Genomic DNA, 21,410 nt, shown 5'->3' with positions numbered 1-21,410 from the left:
TGTGTGTTTTGGAACAACACAAAAAACCTGAGAAAAAAGGCAAATTGGGCATAATTTCCCACAAAATCCCAACAATAGGACAAAATTTTTTGCACCCTCATCTTACTATTTGGTTGCACACCATTTGGAATAAATAACTGCAATCCATCACTTCCTATAAACATCAATACGCTTTTTACACCTCTCAACTGGAATTTTTGACCATTCTTGTTTTTCAAACTTCTACATGTCTCTCCTGTTTGAAGCTTTCTCCAAACAGCAACGTTAAGATATCTTCACAGGAGTTGAATGGGATTTAGATATGGACTCATTGCTGGCCACTTCAGAACTCTCCAGAGCTTTATTTCCATCATTTTTCTGGGTGCTTCTTGAAGTATGATTGGGGTCTTTCGGACTCTAGGCACTACATTATAACCCAATCTTCTCTGGAAATCTTCAGATTTCATGAGGCATTACACACAGTCAAGGCACCCAGTGCCAGAGATAGAAAAACAACCCCAAAAAATCTTTGAACCGCCACCATATTTGACTGTAGGTACTGTGTTCTTTTCTTTGTAGGCCCCATTCTGTTTTCAATAAACAGTAGAATGATTTGTTGTCACACACTGTGATGGTCTTTGGTAAGCAAAGGGGGGCATCAAAATGTCCCTGGAACTGGGACCCTAACTATCCCTGTCCCAGGGATACGCTTGAAAGTAGAGAGGCCCGATTCTCTAACCTTATTGTGCTCTGTTGTGAGCTCATTTTCGGGTTTGCCTCTGACTTCTCATGAGGGTTATGGAGCTGGCTGTGCTGACAGAGGAGTAGTGAGTTCTCTACCTGGACTCCCTCTGTTGGTGAAGGGAGGTAATGAAGCTGATCTAAATGGCAGAGACCGGCCACCTGAGGAAGAGGACTGTGATTGGACATCAGGAGTTTCTGATTGGATTTAAGGCAGCCAACTCCCTAGTTTCTTGCTGGTGATTTCTCCTGACTGTGGCTTCTGGTTTCCAGTTTGGTTCCTGCCTTCTTAAAGCTAAGTTTTCTCTGCTATTGTTCATATGAGTTTTTGTCTGGTTTACTTAGTTTTTGTGTTCAGCCAGCCCTGGCTGGGACTGGGCTGAATCCCCATTTTGTCTCTGATCAGTTGATCTCTTTTGCTCTGTCTTCAGAATATACCTGAGTGCTGATATAGGGAATTGAAGTCTAGCGACTTCGGGGCCTTTTTCTATCAGACGTGTTGGACATTTTTTGGCAGGGTTTTTTGCGTGATTGCAGACAGCAGCTTTTCTTTCCTGTCCTTTATAGTTAGTGAGGGCCCCATCGTTTGCTCAGCCTATCTTTCTATCTGTGTTTGTGCTTTCATCTTGTTTCACCGACAATACATGTTGGGGGCTGTCTATTGCTTTGGGGTCTGCTCTGGGGCAGTTTAGATTTTCCCTTTCTTTCTTTAGGCTTATTTAGTTCTCCGGCCATGACGAGGCATCTAGGACCAGCGTAGGCACGCTCCACGGCTACTGCTAGTTGTGTGATAAGATCAGGGGTCTGCAATCCGCTAGTTACCAACCTCTCTGGTTTTCTGGGCTTAGCTTGCTTTTTGTTTTTTCCTCCTCGGTGACTCATTCATAACAGAATCACCAGCCATACCGCAGATTCTAGGGTACTCAAAAGCAGGAGAGAATTCTAAAAAAAAAAAAAAGTGTCGGAATTTTTTTTTTTTATATGTATATTTTCTCCTCTTTTTTTCTCTGGGGCCGTAGGAGGATTTTTTTTTTCTTTCTCCTTGATGGAGATTAAGCAATTGTCTGATTGTGTGGAGCAACTCGCTGCTGAAGTGCGGGGAATTTCCGCCTATCTCACTCATTCACATGCTGTTGAACCAAAGATCCCTACTCCTGATGTGTTTTTTGGGGATCGGTCTAAATTTTTGAATTTTAAGAATAATTGTAAATTATTTCTTGCCTTGAAGCCTAACTCATCAGGGAGCTCTGCTCAGCAGGGTAAAATTGTCATCTCCTTGCTGCGCGGCGATCCCCAGGATTGGGCGTTTTCTTTGACACCTGAAGATCCTGTTTTGACTAATGTGGATGCATTTTTTCAAGCCTTGGGGTTGTTATATGATGAACCTAATGCTATTGATCAAGCTGAGAGAGCCCTATTGGCATTGAACCAGGGTCAGGATTCTGCAGAGTTATACTGTCAGAAATTCTGAAAGTGGGCGGCCCTTACTACATGGAATGATAGTGCATTGGCAGCTCTCTTTCGGAAGGGTTTGTCTGAAACTTTAAAAGATACTATGGTGGGATTTCCTGTTCCCTCTGGTCTTGATGATTCTATGTCATTAGCCATTCAAGTTGATCGGTGTTTACGTGAACGCAAGACTAAACGGGAGGCACTGCCACCTTTTGAACAAATGTCTGAACCTATGCAATGTGATAGAGTTTTGTCTAGGGCGCAACGTCAGGAGTTTAGAAGGCGTAATAAGCTGTGTTTTTTCTGTGGAGATGCCTCTCATGTTATTTCTGTCTGCCTTAAACAAGAGAAACATTTTGCACACACCTTTGCTGTGGGTGGTGTGCAACCTAAGTTTCTTTTGACAATTACTCTGATCAGCTCCTTATCCACATTTTCCGCGAAGGCTTTTGTGGATTCAGGAACGGCCTTGAATCTGATGGACTTGGATTTTGCTAAACATTGTGGTTTTCCTATGACACCTCTGCGGATGCCTATTCCTTTGAGGGGTATTGATGCTACTCCTTTGGCGAAGAATAAACCTCAGTTTTGGACCCAGGTGATAATGCGGGTCGCCCCAAACCACCAAGAAAATTGCAGATTTTTGGTGTTGCATAATTTACATGATACCATTGTTCTGGGTTTTCCCTGGTTGCAAATCCATAATCCGGTTTTGGATTGGAAATCTCTGTCTGTGGTGAGTTGGGGTTGTCGGTGTGCTCTTTGCGACACTCCTGTTTTCTCCACCTCTCCCCAGTCACATGATGTTCCTGACTATTTAGCTGATTTTTATGATGTATTTAGTGAGAGCAAGTCTGCGTCTTTGCCTCCTCACAGGAGTTATGACTGTGCAATTGAGTTGAGACCGGGGTGTAAATTTCCCAAGGGTCGACTTTTCAATATATCTGTACCCGAACACGAGGCTATGCGATCTTCTATTAAGGAGTCGTTGGAGAAGGGTCATATTAGACCATCCTTTTCACCCTTGGGTGCTGGGTTTTTTTTGTGGCCAAGAAAGATGGTTCATTAAGGCCTTGTATTGACTATCGTTCCCTCAACAAAATTACGGTTAAATATCAGTATCCGTTACCCCTGATTTCTGATTTATTCTCCAGAGTTAAAGGTGCTTGCTGGTTTACTAAGCTTGACCTCAGGGGGGCGTATAATCTTATTCGCATCAAGCATGGGGATGAATGGAAGATGGCGTTTAATACTCCGGAGGGACATTTTGAGTACCTGGTGATTCCATTTGGGCTCAGTAATGCCCCTTCTGTCTTCCAATCCTTCATGAATGATATTTTCCGGGACTTTGTGGATAAGTTTTTGATCATCTGTCTGGATGATATTTTGATCTTTTCCAGGGATTGGGATTCTCATGTGAAACATGTTCGGACTGTGTTCCTGATTTTGAGTGAGAATTCCTTCTATGTTAAGGGATCGAAGTGCCTTTTTGGTGTACAGAGGATTTCATTTTTGGGATTTATTTTGTCTCCGTCAACTATTGAAATGGACCCGGCCAAGGTACAGGCCATTTATGATTGGGTGCAACCCACTTCTTTGAAGGCCCTCCAGAAGTTTTTGGGTTTTGCTTATTTTTATCGTAGATTTATAGCTAATTTTTCTGGTATTGCTAAACCACTGACTGATTTAAGTAAGAAGGGTGCTGATGTGCTGAATTGGTCTTCAGAGGCTGTTTCGGCCTTTCAGGAGCTGAAGCGGAGGTTCCCTTCTGCTCCAGTTTTGCGGCAACCTGATGTCTCACTTCCTTTTCAGGTGGAGGTAGACGCTTCAGAGATTGGTGCAGGAGCTGTTTTGTCCCAAAAAGATCCGTTGACGTCTAAAATGAATCCCTGTGCCTTCTTTTCCCGAAAGTTCTCCCCATCTGAACGCAACTATGATGTGGGGAATCGGAAATTGTTAGCCATGAAATGGGCATTTGAGGAGTGTAGACATTGGTTGGAGGGAGCTAGACATCAAGTTGTGGTCCTCACTGACCACAAGAACTTGATTTACCTTGAGTCGGCCAAACGCTTGAATCCTAGACAGGCTTGGTGGGCCTTGTTTTTTACGCGTTTTGATTTTGTGGTCTCCTTTCTTCCAGGCACTAAGAATGTTAAGGCAGATGCCCTTTCTAGGAGTTTCTTTGCTGATTCTCCTATTGTGACCAAGCCTACTACCATCCTAGGTGAGGGGGTAGTTCTTTCCGCCATCTCGCCCGATTTGAGACGTGCTCTGGAAGAATTCCAGGAGGACAAACCTGAGCGTTGTCCTATGGGAAAATTGTATGTTCCTGACCAGTGGAGGAAGAGAGTGATGTCTGAAGTTCATTGCTCCGCATTGGCTGGTCATCCAGGTATTTTTGGTACCAGAGATTTGGTAAGTCAGTCTTTTTGGTGGCCTGCCTTATCTCGTGATGTCAGGAATTTTGTGCAGTCCTGTGGGACTTGTACCTGGTCTAAATCCTGTTCTCGCTCTAGTGGGTTGTTGATGCCCTTGCCGGTGCCTAAGAGGCCGTGGACCCATATTTTAATGGATTTTATTTCTGATCTTCCTGTCTCTCAGAGAATGACTGTTATCTGGGTGATTTGTGATAGATTCTCTAAGATGATCCATCTTGTACCACTCCCAAAGTTGTCATCTTACTCAGAGTTGGTACCCTTGTTTTTACAACAGGTGGTTCGATTGCATGGGATTCCTGAGAACATTGTATCGGACAGAGGAGTTCAGTTTGTTTCCAGATTCTGGAAAGCCTTTTGTTCCAAGCTGGGAATTCAGTTGTCCTTCTCCTCTGCGTTTCACCCTCAAACCAACGGGCAGACGGAGAGAACAAACCAGACTTTGGAGTCCTATTTGAGATGTTTTATATCTGCTGATCAGGATGATTGGGTTTCATTTTTGCCCTTGGCCGAATTCGCTTTAAATAATAGAACTAGTTCTGCCACTTTGATGTCCCCCTTTTTCTGTAACTTTGGGTTTCATCTTCGATTTTCTTCAGGTCAAGTGGAATCTTCAGTCTGCCCAGGTGTTGACACTGTGTTGGAGAGAATGCAGCAGATTTGGGACCAAGTAGTGGATAAGTTGTCTCTCTCCCAGGAAAGGGCCCAGCGGTTTTCTAACCAGCATAGGACCATTGGTCCCCGGTTTAAAGTGGGTGATATGGTTTGGTTGTCATCAAAGAATATCTCTATGAAGGTGGCTTCTCCAAAGTTCAAGCCAAGATTTATTGGACCTTACAAGATTTTGGAGATTCTTAATCCGGTTTCTTTTCGATTGGCTCTTCCGGTTACGTTTAAGATCCATAACGTGCTTCATAAGTCGCTGTTGAAGAGATATGTTGAGCCAGTAGTTCCTATGGCGGCACCTCCTGACCATGTATTGGTTAAAGGTAATGTGGAATATGAGGTAGAGAAAATACTGGATTCTCATCTGGCTAGACGGAGACTCCAGTGTTTGGTCAAGTGGAAGGGTTATGGCCAGGAGGGCAATTCATGGGTCTCTGCCTCTGATATTCATGCCGATAGATTGGTTTGTGCTTTTCATCGGGCCCATCCTGATCGGCCCGGTGGCGTGGATGAGGGTTCGGTGACCCCTCCTCAAGGGGAGGGTACTGTTGGGAGCTCATTTTCGGGTTTGCCTCTGGCTTCTGGTGAGGGTTATGGAGCTGGCTGTGCTGACAGAGGAGTAGTGAGTTCTCTATCTGGACTCCCTCTGTTGGTGAAGGGAGGTAATGAAGCTGATCTAAATGGCAGAGACCGGCCACCTGAGGAAGAGGACTGTGATTGGTCATCAGGAGTTTCTGATTGGATTTAAGGCAGCCGACTCCCTAGTTTCTTGCTGGTGATTTCTCCTGACTGTGGCTTCTGGTTTCCAGTTTGGTTCCTGCCTTCTTAAAGCTAAGTTTTCTCTGCTATTGTTCATATGAGTTTTTGTCTGGTTTACTTAGTTTTTGTGTTCAGCCAGCCTTGGCTGGGACTGGGCTGAATCCCCATTTTGTCTCTGATCAGTTGATCTCTTTTGTCTTCAGAATATACCTGAGTGCTGAATTAAAGACTAGCGATGAGTTGGACTTTTTTTGGCAGGGTTTTTTGCGTGATTGCAGATAGCAGCTTTTCTTTCCTGTTCTTTCTAGTTAGTGAGGGCGCCATCGTTTGCTCAGCCTATCTTTCTATCTGTGTTTGTGTTTTCATCTTGTTTCACCAACAATACATGTTGGGGGCTGTCTATTGCTTTGGGGTCTGCTCTGGGGCAGTTTAGATTTTCCCTTTCTTTCTCTAGGCTTATTTAGTTCTTCGGCCGTGACTAGGCGTCTAGGACCACTGTAGGCATGCTCCACGGCTACTGCTAGTTGTGTGATAGGATCAGGGGTCTGCAATCTGCTAGTTAAACCTCTCCGGTTTTCTGGGCTTAGCTTGCTTTTTGTTTTTTCCTCCTCGGTGACTCATTCATAACAGTGCTCCTGTTAGCCACTGATCTGTACCCTTCCCCAACCCATAAGGCTTTGGACAGAACTTTAAGTAAACAAGACACAAAGGCAAAAAAGGGATAACAGAAAGCAGCAAACATACAAGCAATCACCAAAGGTAAAGAGGTATATTGGGAAGGAAATTGTACCAACCAAATGGGAATAGGACAATGAGGAAAGCATACACCCAAAACAGCACGCAACAATCTTCAGTAGCAACAACGAACGTCTATTCAGCACAGCGTCCCCAAGGAACTAGGAAGCAAAGCTTTCACTGGCAAGACAGAGTCCACCGTCTGGACTATCCTGCGTTGCAAGTTCAACCTTTCATCAATTTTTCTCTGCCATCCATGTCCAGGGAGATTAGCTACAGTGACATGGGTTGTAAACTTTGTGATTATGCTAAGCATCATGGACAAATGAACATCAAGATCTCTGTAGATGGACTTGCAATCTTGAGATTGTTTTTTTTTTTTAACCATTTTGGTTCTAAAGTCCTCACACAGTTCTCTTCTCCTCTTTCTGTTCTCTATGCTTATTGTGGCATATACAGACATGCAATTCAAATACTGAGTCAACTTCTGCCCTTTTTTTATGGTTTCAGGTGTGATTTTCATATTGCCCACACCTATTAGTTGCCACAGGTGAGTTTGAACGAGCATCACATACTGTGCTTGAAACAAAGTTGTTTAGCCACAATATTGGAAAGATGTCATCAATTTTGTCCAGCCCATTTTTGGGTTTTGAGTGAGATTATGTCCAATTTGCATTTTTTTTCCTCTGGTTTTTTTTGCGTTGTTCTAATACACACAATGGAAATAAACATGTGTGTAATAAAACATGAGTTATTGCTATAATTTTCTGGGATAAATACTTCAGTTACTGAAACAATTTCAAGGGCGCCAACACTTTCATCCAGTACTGTACGTGTATACACCATGAATGTATGTATGTGCGCATGTGTTTCTGTGCATATATATATGTGTTTGTGAGTGTACACTGTGTATTTGAACATATATGTATACACTGTGTGTTTGTACGTAGTTGTGTGTGTGTGTGTATTAAAAGTATGACACATCCCAGTTAACGAAAATCACATTTTTGCTTGTTTTGTGTCCACTGGGAGTCAGGTCGTCAGCATTTATCTCCACATTATCAACATAGGTCAGCTTAAAAGAAAAGAAAATACCTCTGTATATATACGGTAAATATATATTCTGTATACTGTATATAATTGAGTTTCTAGAAATATACAGAAGTGGCTATAATTGATTACAGCCTAATAAATGGATATCGGACATATTTTCTTGTAATTATTTGTTGTGCAGATTATGTGCTGCTAAAAGTTCTCTGATGTAAAAATGTGCAAATCTAGGCACTGTTAAGTGAAGGCATTCTTATTTGGAGCCATGACTAGTCTTCTCAACAGCCATTATATCTGCAGGCATATTTTGCATATTTCCGGTGACAAATGTTTTCATAGGATACAGAGATGTGAAACTTAGTAAAATGAGTGCACAACTGGTTCTCTATTGGCATGAGTATACAGTAGATGCAATTCTTATGTTATGTGGCAACCGGTGACAAGAGAGGGGCTTATTGCATAGGGGTCTGCAACTTCTAGTTACTATTTTTCTTCTTGTCCTTGAAAAGCCCAGTCAGGATTAGTCTTGAATTAGAGATGTTTATGATCTGAATTGTGCTCAGAGCCAGACGTAAAATGTTTAGAGGGAAGCCATAACTCGAATCCTGCCTGAAATGCAGCAGCCTAAATCTGATCATGGCGGCACAATTGCAGACTTGTATATTTTTTCTAAAACATTCCAGTATTTCAGAGAAGACCTAGCGTGAAAATCATTGTGGACCATAGAGGGAGATGAGCCCAGTCCAGCACTAACCCTGACTGGTTTCTCCCTACTTTGCTCCAAGTGATTGACATGTCTCTCACTAAGTATTCAGGGAGAGAGACATGTCCGTCACCTGTAACCAGAGCAATCTCTTCTCTCCCTATAGTCCCTTGCCATATCTTCAAACTAAGCTTTATCTGAAACGTCAGTGTTTTAGAAAAAAAAAGATACCAGGCTGCATTAGTGTATCAAAATTGCCTCTCCAGAGAGGAAGAGGACTCGAACTCTATAGCGCCACCTGATGGAAGCAGCAATCCTACATGTCACTCTTGACTCTTTAATGAGCCTTGAAATGTGACTTTGGATAAAAGCCAAATCAGTATCTCAATTTACAGACAGTGTGTTTGGGTATTGCCCGTCATCAGTGCAAAGTATGAGAAATAGGCAAATCAGTTCTCATACTTTGCACTGAGGAGGGGCAATACCCGAAACAAATTCTGATTTGGCTTTTATCCTAACTCACATTTCAGGGTTCATTAAAGGGTCAAGAGTTACTTGTAGGATTGCTGCTTCCAACAGGTGGCGCTATAGAATTCAAGTCCTCTTCCTCTCTGAAGAGGCAATTTGCACATTAAATTTTCCAGAGGAGCATTGCACAGCTGAAATAAGCCTCCTTACATTGGCATAGAAGAGCCAGTATGTCACTGTCCACAAGGAGAAACGTTATCCCTTAGACCTTAGTGCATCCAGGCATTCATTTATGCTGCCCGTGGTTTGAGCAGCATGAGTTGAGTGGCATGTTCCCTTTAATGTGTACCGGTAATTAAAATTATTTTTAAAGGGAATCTATCAGAACAATCCAACCCTCCAAAGTATTTATATGGTCATGTTGAGCTCTGAAAGATAATGTCATCAACTTCTTTATTTTCAAAATCTGTTCCCTACTGATTGAAAAATCACTGTTTTAGTTCATATGTAAACGAGGATTAAGTGCTATGGGCATGATCAGAGCACATGCCAAGCCTTTGTCTACCTGGCTCTATTCCACACCAACCCCACATTCCCACTGCTTGACTGGCACCTTACTGGCTATGTAGTCAGGTCAGTAGGCCTGGTACTGGGTTTCCTCAGTCTATTATGCAATAAAGACAGAACACTATATACTGGATGGGGGTTGTTGAAGATATTCTATCTGTATGATTAATCCTCATGAGCTGTCTATATGAGCATGAAAGTCATAGAAAGTTGAATAAAATGATCCCTAGCAATCCGTAGTCTTACAAAAGATAAATCCACATTTTTTTTATATGTAAATTAACTGTTAAGATCTATGGGCCAGACAAATATCTCCCCGAGAATCTGCTTTTAAATGAAAATGGGCATTACCAGTGTGATATGTAATGATGACTGACAGCCTGCTCTCCTGATCCCACTACAAAGCTGTACCTGGTTATAACTCTTCTTGAGCTTCCATCTTACTGGCAACCATTGTAAGGGAGGGGAGTACACTAGAGCTTAGTCCACTGTGAGAGGAGACCTACAGCTGTATTTGTAATAAGACAATGCTTAGCTCTGCTGTACTCTGTCTGCTCTTCTGAACTCATTTCGGAGCCATGTGTGATTATACCTAGCACATCTGCAGGTTCCTCTCAGCTTCCATCTTACGGGCAGACAGGGTTGTAATATTGTTAAAATACAGCAGAGCTGAAGAGCTGCAAAAAATGTTTTTGCAAGAAAACTAATTTCAATTCTCCTGTTCTGTGTTAGTTGCTTGTCTCATACTGGTAACTCCCCTTTTAGTTTGCATATTCTCAGGAGGCAGTGTTATCTTCCAGGCAGCATCCTCCCCATAGCCTGGTAGAGGTCATCTACATAAAGTAATAAAAGATGATTTCTCAACAAGGAATCTGATATGAAACATACAGGTAGGACTTTTTCAGGAGTCTGACCTGTATGTCCATATTAATAGTTTAGATAGGCCAAATGTCCTGACAGATTCACTTTAATACATATATATTTATTCTCTTTATGGCAAGGCTTTAACAAAAAATAACTATATAACAAAAATACTTTTATAAAACTAAGCTTATGATATCCTTCTGTAACATGCAGATCCTAAAGATGTCCTGTATAGAAATTCTAGCTGCGGAGCCTTCCAGTATATGCGCTGGAGGTAAGTACCATATATCACACTATGAAACAGTCTAGAATTGTGGCTGGTAATATTAGTAGCTAAAAGCATACACTGCAGGTTAGAGGTGTTGAAAACAAGCATCCAAAGGACTGGTGGTGGCATACTAATCGGCTGGGGTCTTAACCACCGGAAGCCACACCAATCAGCCACATCAATCAGCAGAAGAGGGAACTTTCATCCCCAAAGGGGCACTTTTATCCTCGGTACAAAATGGAGCGGCAATGAGTATGCGGAATACCACCTCCTTCATTCTCTATGGGGCAGCCAGAAAAATCTGAACGAAGGGAAAGTATGAAGCAGCGGCCAATCATGCGCACTGCCACTCCATTCCAATGGAAATAAGAGTGCAACCATTCTGCCTATCAGTGTCGGTCCCAGCGATCAGACTCCTTAGTAGAAGCTGTGCTCGATTGCAGCATCATCATTCGCTTCCATGAGTTAAAGCTGTAAAACTGCACTGGGGGCTAGAGAGGATTGTATATGTGGACCATGGGATGTTATCTATGTGATGTATGAAATAATCTACTGCTCAGATGTCATAAATTACTGAAATGTATGCATATATGTTTGACTAGTAGAAAGTAGCAGAGGTTTTATAAAAAGAAAGTAAATAGCAATCAATTTCTCACATTTATGTGTGTGATTTATAACATCTGCTTGTAGAGTCCTTTCAAGTGGTTGTAAGAGGAAATGGATTTCGATTTGCTCGGAATGTAGATCGAGTTCTCTGCAGTTTTAGAATCAATGATACGACTTCCCTCAGTAAGTGTATATTCATTTCTTAATTATGTCTCCTTTCAATGAATAAATGCCTTTTATTAAATCATATAATTTTTTAAAAAAACTAAGTAATTAGGGAATTTGTCTGGGGTCAAATATTACATTATGTTGTGGCTAGTAAAAAATTTTTAGGATCCTGGTTCAGCAGCCACGTTGGTAGTCTATTATGCTAAGATCAAAGTCCTGAAAACATCCTACTACTTAGGAGTGTCAGCACTGCCTTTTCGGACTCGTTGGGCCCCCTCAACGTCATTATTAATCAGAATGTCACAATTCGTTTTTGGAGTCATGACAGCTCTGGTTCTACTTTAATTTAAACTTTGTTTTTACTTTTGGGCCAGCAAGGGTAGATGTCAGTTTCCTTACTGGCAGCTACTTTGATGCTGGTCACCTGATGTGGGTGGTGATCACTCCCAACATCCTTTAAATAGTCGCATGATGCATCAACTGACAGTTGGTAATAGAGTGTCTCTGAAGACCAGCCTAGGAGTTTGGAGCTCTCTGGTGCCAGCGGTGTATCTGCTGCTTCTGTCGAGTTTGGGGTCCTGGTTTTGTACTCTCTGCTAAGTGGAGCTTTGCAGCAGAGGCTGGAGCTAAGTTTCGTTGTTCCTTTCCTTCTCTATCTCATGCTTGTCACTACTCCCTGTGTTGATACCATCTGCAGTGGTGAAGCTAGCGTCCTTGCCGGCCAGTGAACTAGCCAGGGTATTGTGAAGTGACAGCTAGGGACTAGGCATGTGACGGCGGCGGCAGGGGAAAGGACCCACATAGGGAGTTAGGGGAGCTTAGGGATATGCACAGGTTGTTGTTAGGAGGTGCCCCATCCCTCGCTGTCCAGCAGCCATGTACTACCAACATGATTGTTAGATCAGGGTCCAAAGAATTTTTATGAGGGATTGAGTATTTCAAACTACCTTTATGACAAGGTAAGTTCCAGACTGGACCAGGTAAATGCAATGGATGTTGTCCAAAGGCTAGTACATAAAATGAGACTAATGGGTGTAGGAAAAATTATGTACAACTGGGCTAAATACTGGCTCAATTATAGGAAATAAAGGGTAGTTATTAATGGAACACACTTGTATTTGGTCACTGTTAACACTGGGGCATCCCAGGGGTCAATACTGGGCCCTCTTCTTTTTAAAATATTTATTAATGACCTTGTAGAGAGCATACAGAATAGAATTTCAATGTTTGCAGATGATACTAAACTCTGCAAGTTGATCAACACAGAGCAGGATAATTTAATGTTACAGAGGGATTTATATAAGCTGGCTGAGAAATGGCAATTGAAGCTTAATGTAAATAAAAATAAGGATTTGCACTTGGACAGAGGAAATAAAATGTACAATTTTATATTAAATTGAAAAACTGTCACTGAAAAAGACTTTGGCATATGGTTGGACAGCAAATTCAACTTTAGTGAGCAGTGTCAGGCAGCTGCTGCAAAGACAAATAACATAATGGGATCCATTAAAAGAGGAATAAATGCACATGACAAGAACATAGTTTTGCCTCTATACAAGTCACTAGTACAACGACACTTGGGATCATGTGCACAATTTTGGTCTCTGCTGTTTAAGAAGAACATAGTACTGTACTTAGGATCATGTGTACAATTTTGGTCTCTGGTATATAAGAAGGACATAGCTAATTTGAACAGGTACAAAGTAGAGTGACCAAAGTTATTAAGGGAATTGATGGACTGCAATACCAAGACAGGTTATCATTATAAAACTTGGGGTTATTCAGGCTTAGAGGCTATCTTATTACAATGCACAAATATATGAAGGGACAGTACATAGATCTTTCTAGTTATCTTTTTACTCATGGAATTGTGACAGTGACAAAAGGGCATCTTCTAGATCTAAAGATCTAAAGGAAAGACGGTTTAATCACAATCACAGGTGGTGATTTTTTACTGTCAGAGCAGTGAGAGAGAGGAACTCTCTGCCACATGATGTTATAATGGTTGATTCACTACTAAAATTCAAAAGGGGCCTGGATGCTTTTCTCTAAAAAATATATTACAAGTTATGTGCGCTGGATTCTGTGATGGGCCGTTTATCCATAGAACTAGTCTGATTGCATTATGTGAAGTCGGAAAGGAATTAATCCCCTAACTAATGTATGCCCCATGAGGTTTTCACCTTCCTCTGGATCAACATGTTAGGCTATAGGTTGAACTTGATGGACTTAAGTCTACCTTACATCTTAAAAACTATAAAACTATAAAATTGTACAACTGTAGTGGTTACCTCCAGTAAGAAGACTAAAGAACAGCCATTTTTTCTGGGAGGAGAGTTAATTTGCACACCTTTTTCTCACGAAGCATTGACTGCCATGTAAGTCTTACTAGCTTTGTTAGTAAACGAGTGAAACGGCGGTAACTTGCATGCCTTCTTAGAGCCGTCCTACTCACTGTGTTCACTGTTCTGCTCCTCCCAGTGTCAGGTCACTGCACTGAACAACTTCTTGCAGCACTCCCAGCACTGCTGCATCCTCATGTAGCTGGAGAGTCTCCACCTGGCTATAGGAAGGTGCAGCCAGGCATGCAGGAATTTAATCCGCTTTGTCCTGCAGACTTTTTTCTTCCCTTGCCAGCAGGGGATATGTTTGACAGTTCCTCCCTCCACACCTTGCCTGAACTTGGGTTCCTAGTTTCATCCTGACTCTAGTTATCTATCTAGGCTCTTATTTGTTTTGTCTCTCTTGTTACTGACCTGGCTTATTTATTCATTTTGTCTGACCCTTCTCTCCTGACGCCGCTTTGTATTTTGATCCTGTGCTGCCTGCCCCGATCTCAGAATATCTGACCACATTTCTTTCTTTGCCCTCTGTACCTCGTGTTGTGACTCTGACCTTTCAGTCAGCTGCTGCAGGTTCAGGGACTGCCCTGGAGTGGCACCTGGTGGCTAGCCTAATGGCCTAAGCCTATCCTCTCCATCAGTTTCTCTAGTGAAGACCAGGTAGTCACTTAGTTACACCAAGAAAGGGAAGAAAGGTCCAGCTCCAGAAATTTAAAATCCAGGATTTTTATTGTATCATATTTAAAATACATTCATGGCTGCTTGTGATCAAGTAACGGCAACAAAGTCTAAGAGCACTTGTGCTCGAAACGCGTACAGAGACCTGGAGAATATCCCCATGCGGTGAACTTTGTTGCCGTTACTTGATCACAAGCAGCCATGAATGTATTTTAAATATGATACAATAAAAATCCTGGATTTTAAATTTCTGGAGCTGGACCTTTCTTCCTTTTCTTGGAGTCATTATACGTCCTGGCAGAGACGTGTCCGCGCTCAGAGCTTTTCAATAGTTCTTACGAACCTACAAGAGGTGAGCTGAAATTTATCTTTTTCGTCACTTAGTTACACCCCTCCAGGATAAGCCTGGCCTTTGGCACAGGCCATTGTGCTGAACTGCCACTTGGTGCACTCCCAGCACTGTTATGTCCCCATGTGGCTGAAGAGTCTCCACTTGGTTATAGGGAGATGCAGCCAGAGTCTGTAGGAATTTAATCCGCTGTGTCCTGCAGAGTTTTGCTTCTCTGACCTATCCCCTGCCAGCAGCGGATATATTTGGCAGCTCTTCCCTTCACACCTTGCTTGAACTTAGGTTTCTAGTTTCAGTCCAACTCTAGTTATCTAACTAGGTACATGTTTGTCCTGTTACCGACCCAGCTTGTTTACTTGTTTTGTCTGACCTCTCCTTTCCTGACCCCGGCTTCATATTTTGATTTTGTGCTGCCCACCCTGACCTCGGCCCAAGCCTACCTCACCATCAGGTGTTCTAATGAAGACCAGGTAGTCACTTAGTTACGCCCCTCCAGGATAAGCCCGACCAATGGCACAATGGGTCCACACCTACCACGGTCACAATGGGGCAGATTATTTTGATTGATAATACCATAAACTTAACAGAATTACATTTATATTTACTTCATTACACAATTGATAAAATATAAGAGGACTTTGCTCCTCTTAGAACTTAGCTGTAACACATGTATACCTACTGTTTTGTTTGTGTTCTAGACGAGAAACCCCTTGTTGTGGAAGACACATATCTGCTGTGCCCTGCACCCATCCTAGAAGAAGTTGGCATGTAAGAGACAAGCACCAAACTCGTTATAAGGATATTTGTTATGCTAATACCACTCACTTATTAGTCTTTACTGGATGGGCCAGATTTTGTGGTTTACTGTGCATTGTACATTTTTCCTTTCTTGAGTATTAACTGTAAAGAATAGAAAACTTTGGCCACCATTTCAATTATACTGTGTAGACGGAGAAGACAAATCATCCAGCGAGTGGACAGAAACCTACTTCAGAGATGTAGAAATGCTGAATTAAGTAGAAATTCCAGATCGAATTGTTAATTATCTTTTTGCGTTTGCAGGACAGCTACCCTCCAAGTCAGCATGAACGATGGCCTGAGCTTCATCTCCAGTTCTGTCATCATTACCAGCACCCACTGTGTAAGCCACAGAACCTATTGCATTGTTTATACGAGATAATGCGATATTGGAGCTAATATGATTTGTCATTTAATTTTTAGACTTGGTTTGTTGTATTACGTACAATAAAGTGTCAGTTACATAGGAAAAGCTTTAGGGTATGTTCACACTCAGTTTGGTATTGATGCAGATCAGCTTCAAAATCCATATTAAAAAAATGTCTGTGTGAGCGCACCTTAAACCTACTGGGGCCACGGTTGTAACCTGTTTAAGGAGTAGCTGTCCATAAAATTCACTTCTGAGAGTCAGAAAGACAAATGCTTTCTGTAGCCATTCTCATGTCTAGCTAGCTACTTGATCTTACGTGACCCGCAATCTAACTTTAATTTCAAAATTAGGTTTCTAAATTAACTTAACCCGGGGTTGCCAAACATCTATAAATTTCTGTAGAGTATTTAAAAATTGTTTTTTGTTCCACTGTCCATAAAAAATAGTTTTTTAAGATTTTTTGCAAGGTGTAAGAACTTGTATCTGTTATTGTGACTAATTTTCACAGCATATTGAGCTGTCGACATACTCTATATCAGGGTTCCCCAACTCCAGTCCTCAAGGCCCACCAACAGATCATGTTTTCAGGATTTCCTTAGTATTGCTCAGGTGATAATTGCTTCACCTTTACAATACAAGGGAAATCCTGAAAACATGATCTGTTGGTGGGCCTTGAGGACTGGAGTTGGGGAACCCTGCTCTATATAACACATAACTTTAGGGTTAATTATGGTCCTCCAAATAATGTTGGCTATCCATGATTTTTTGGATAAATTGTTCAGAAAAACATAAAAAAACAACCTTGGGCCAGCCTCTTTAACTTACATATAAACCAATTAGTTAATTTTCCTAATTAATACCCTTGATGTGTGTGACTCACTGAATGTGCATGTTATTTCAGTGGGGAAAGGGAATAAGTGACTGCCAGACAATTGTGTCACAGCTTATCTCAGGCGTAACCAAAAGATTGGAGCAATTATATTCCAGGCTATCCAAACATTGTTTACTCCAACAGAGAAATCTGGGCTGTCCGTCACGTATTGCACTGGTGGCGGACGCCATCTATATCAGCAAGGTCTGCTGGCAACTTTCTAATGCAGGGGTGGGCAATTACATTTCCCGAGGAGTCACGTGAGAGACTGCAACTGTTGTGGAGGGCAAAATCGATAGGCTGAAATTAGTACTGTTCAATATTAACATATTAATTACAATTAATATTCATATATAAAATAATTGTATCACTTTATATTGAAAATAATTAAGTATACTGACACCCCTGTATGAGCCCTCACAATGATCCCGAATATAGAGTATTAGCCCACACAGACCTATATACAGTATGAACCCCCACAAATCCCCTATATAAAGCATGATCGCACATTCAGCCTCCTATATACCATATGAGCCCAAACACAGCCCACCTATATACATTATGAGCCGCCACAGACAACCTACATACAGCATGATCCCACACACAGCCCCCTTATATACTGTATGAGCCTACACACAGCACACCAATATACAGTACTAGCTGAAGAGCCTGGCGCTGCCCTGGCATAGTAGCTAACTACGGTTAGTTCTAACAAATTATAATGATTTTATCTATCTGTCTATATATATATATGTATATATATATATATATATATATAAAATATATCTTGGTGTAGTGTATAGCCCCGCCCATTCCGCATAGCCACATTCACTATAATATCCCACATCATCCTGTCAGCCAGTGCTACCCGACTACTACCCCTAATATGCCACATCATTCCGTCAGCCTGGAGTCAGAACCAGAGCGCTGATTGGAACGGTCCTAACTTCCATACTGGGGATCCCTTTAAGAGAGGTCTGGCGTCAGAACCAGAGCACTGAGTGGATTTGTCCTGACTTCCATACCGGGGATCCCTTTAATAGAAGCCTTGGGTGAGAATCAGAGTGCTGAGGGATTTACCCTAACTTCCATACTGTAGATCCTTTTAAGAGAGGCCTGAGGTCAGTACCAAAGCGCAAAGTGGATTTTCCCTCACTTCCGTGCCGAGGATCCCTTTAAGAGGGGACTTAGGTCAGAACCAGAGATCCTGTGGTCAGTACCAGAGCATTTGAAGGCAATTGCCCTGACTTCCATACCGGAGATTCCTTTAAGAAAGGCCTGGGGTCAATACCAAAGCTCAGAGTGGATTTGCCCTAAATTCCATACCAATGATCCCTTTAAGAGACCCTGGGGTCAGTACCAAAGTGCTGGTTGGATTTGCTCTGACTTCCAGATGTGCCTACAGGATGGAGGATGTATGATGGGGATATAGGCACGGGGGGGATTTATTTCTGTCATGTGCTCTCTGCTCCTTTCATGGGGGCAGACAATGGCTGGGAGCTTATGTTCCCAGGGATGCTATATTACTCCCACCATGTCAGTGTCAGCTGAGGTGTTGTCAAGTGGGAAAACTGTTGGTCCTAGCAACCAATCACAGCTCAGCTACTTTTAACCAGCTCTGGTGAAATGAGAGATGCTTAGTGATTGTTTGCAAGGAAAACTGTTGCTCATAGCAACCAATCACAGCTCAGCTTCTTTTGAACAGCTCTGTTGAAATGAGAGATGCTTCGTGATTGGTTGATGATACACACGCACACACACACACACACATTCATTTTTATATATAGAGAAGAATGAGCACAGGCAGGCCCCATATAATCAGTATGAGCTCCCACAGAATCACCCTATATATAGTATGAGCCCTCATATAGCTCTAATATATACAGACACATATTCAACATAGTCACACTTTCCGGTCTTTGCTGTGTGCACTAACGCTCCGCACAGCAAATGCGGTCTAGTGACATTAATGCTGAATGGTGGAAGACAGAGCCAAAGGCCCCTTCCTCCACCATTATATTCACCGCTATTTACATCCTTAGGATGCAGGTAGCGATGACATCGGAACACAGGGTAGGAAAGTGCAGCCGTATAGTGCAGCCCATGGGCCAGTGTCTTCAGCCCTTTGACTGTTTTGGCCTGCACTTTGCCCAGGTCTAATCTAATGTCTATGGGCCCCTTTTGAGATCTGCGATTCATGACCCATTTTATAGTGTGTAATGGTGGAGTTTTTGACCTCCATTCTGTACATTTCGGTGACAAAGAACTATTTTACCACCATACTTCCTAGTGAGAGTGGCCTCCTTCTTGTGTTATTATTTTGTGACACATCTGGAACAGAGAAACCAAACTTCAGCTGCAGCAACTTAGCTGTGACTGCAAACTTTATTTAGGAAGCTACTGCCAGTAACTGCTTTAACACAGCTCTGGTATATCTGGGGGTTAACTCTTTCTAGAAGAAACTAACCCTGTCATGCTGTGCCATATGGAGTATCCTCTAGCGACACATGGGTGTGCCTCCATATCGGCTTCATTAAGTTGGAAATTCAGTTTCTCCATTGATGTGATCATAGAATAAATGGTTTAACGACCTCTTGATGGAAATTGCTAGATAGACTCAACTCTGAATTGAACACTTTAATGGAATAGGTCGATTTGGCCACATCCTCTCATAAGCACATAGCGGCAAGAGCCACATTGGCCATTTTTTGGGCGATAGTCATAAGCTTACTTGTGACATCACAATAGAACCTCCTATTTAAATTGAGACTTATGTGACTTTATCAGTGGCAGATTTTTCCATTATTTCTGGTGAATTTTTACAATACACTTCTGTCCTGATGACATCATTGGTTTTGTCTAACATCTTTTCTTCTTTAATCCTCCGGGGATTGTCCTGGTGACCTTTTCCTGTTCTGCAACTCAGTCTAGCAGCGCAAGGATTAAAATGAAATGTACATTAGCTTAGACAGACACAAGTCACAGTCAGTCCTATTCTGCATACTTTTCCTTAATCTTTTCTTATGTGGTTTTTAATCCTTTTTCCATACAAGAACAGACTCCGCAATGAATGGACGTTAACATGTAGGAATTCTTTTTGATTTGTGAAACTTTTGTTATAAATGTGTTATAATGAAGTAGAAGCAGTGATGCAAAGCGAGGACCTGGAAGATTTCCAACACATCTTGGAATAATAAATGGAGAGACGGATGTCTCAATGTGGAGTCTTGTGCTTTAGACTCAATTTTTTGTTTGAAGGATGTTAAGACATAGAAGGACAATGGATCCAGGTGACCCTGTCCTGGACGCATCAGACCGTAATGTCAAATGGAGCAAACCACAAGTTTTTGCCTACTTTGCAACCTCTCATCATTCACACTAGAAATAGACATCATTTACACTGAAACTAGCAGTCGGTTTTAGATTTACGTAGCAGTTTTAGTCCTTGTACAGAGGCATGTGGTTATTCTTTATACATCATATCTTTTGTGCCATAGAAGACGAGCCTCATGGAGGGAAGAGTGTCTCCTGTTCTTCCTTTTATTACGGGGTTGACCATTTATCTAAATGGCCATCATGTACTACTACATTTCCCCTGCAGCAGCAGCTGCTTATTGTGAAAAAATCAAATAAATGAGCCAGAACATAAGTTGGTGTACACTGTGGCCATTTGACTGACAAAACCTAAAAAGCAAAATGAGCATATACCCTTTAGTAGGCAAGCAAGTAAATAGTAATAGCACATGTAAATAACTTGGGGTACTACTTAGTTAACACCATTTTACTATTTTGATTAAAAAATAATAGCCATACCACCACGACAAGGTGTACCCCATCGGGATAGCCTTATCCTCTAGTATAGATGGGGCAGAGCAAGATCCAGGCCCGACTGTTCAGACATCTGACCATTGAAGCGCAGACAGCTCGAAATCGCCATTGTCCATGAAGTGTCCAAGCCATTCTCTCGCTGCCATGTTTTAAAGACTTGAAATAAAGAATGTTTATACGGACAGTGAGTGCCACCTTTCTTTTCTTATTTTGGACATATGTTTACCTTTTTTCTGGTGTGCACCCGAGTTCCCCTTTTGATCGGTGTTTTTGCACTGTCCCATGAGGTGTAAACTAAGTGGCAATGTCAAGGGATTTGGTGCCGGCTTCCTCCTCTACAATTTTCTGCTGCTATATTAGATGAAATGACTAGGCCAAAGCTTTTACGCTTTTTTGATCAAAACGGTGTTCACCATGTACCCTGTTATTTACATGTACTATTACTATTTACTTATTTATATACTAAAGGGTAGAGATGAGCGAATTTGTTCGAATTTGTTTCTGAATCGACTATTGTTTTTGCAATATTTGTCGAACACAGCCGAACGTCATTAGAGTCACTGGGAGAAATTACCGAATATGTTCGGAAACCGAACATAAGACATACATTCGGTACAAATAGTGTTTGAATATGGCCTGAATATGTAAAAATCAGATTTGGGGCCAAAATCCGAAAAAATTTGCTCATCTCTTCTAAAGGGTATTAGCTCATT

General features: G+C 41.8%; 1 protein-coding gene across 1 annotated transcript in view; it reads left to right on the top strand.

The window, feature by feature from the left end:
• The window catches only part of ANTXR1 (ANTXR cell adhesion molecule 1), a 317,311-nt gene that overhangs the window by 121,542 nt on the left and 174,359 nt on the right, over positions 1 to 21,410 (top strand). The window contains exons 9-12 of the mRNA XM_073569123.1: positions 10,633 to 10,693; positions 11,378 to 11,476; positions 15,529 to 15,598; positions 15,893 to 15,971. Of these exons, the coding sequence (XP_073425224.1) occupies positions 10,633 to 10,693; positions 11,378 to 11,476; positions 15,529 to 15,598; positions 15,893 to 15,971 (309 nt within the window). The remainder of the gene's footprint in view (positions 1 to 10,632; positions 10,694 to 11,377; positions 11,477 to 15,528; positions 15,599 to 15,892; positions 15,972 to 21,410) is intronic.

The sequence above is a fragment of the Dendrobates tinctorius genome, unplaced genomic scaffold, assembly GCF_039654945.1.
Source record: "Dendrobates tinctorius isolate UK_male_01 unplaced genomic scaffold, ASM3965494v1 ptg000022l, whole genome shotgun sequence".
NCBI lineage: Eukaryota > Metazoa > Chordata > Amphibia > Anura > Dendrobatidae > Dendrobates > Dendrobates tinctorius.
The sequence above is the reverse complement of the archived record's forward strand: the minus strand, read 5'-3'. Positions and strand labels throughout refer to the sequence as shown.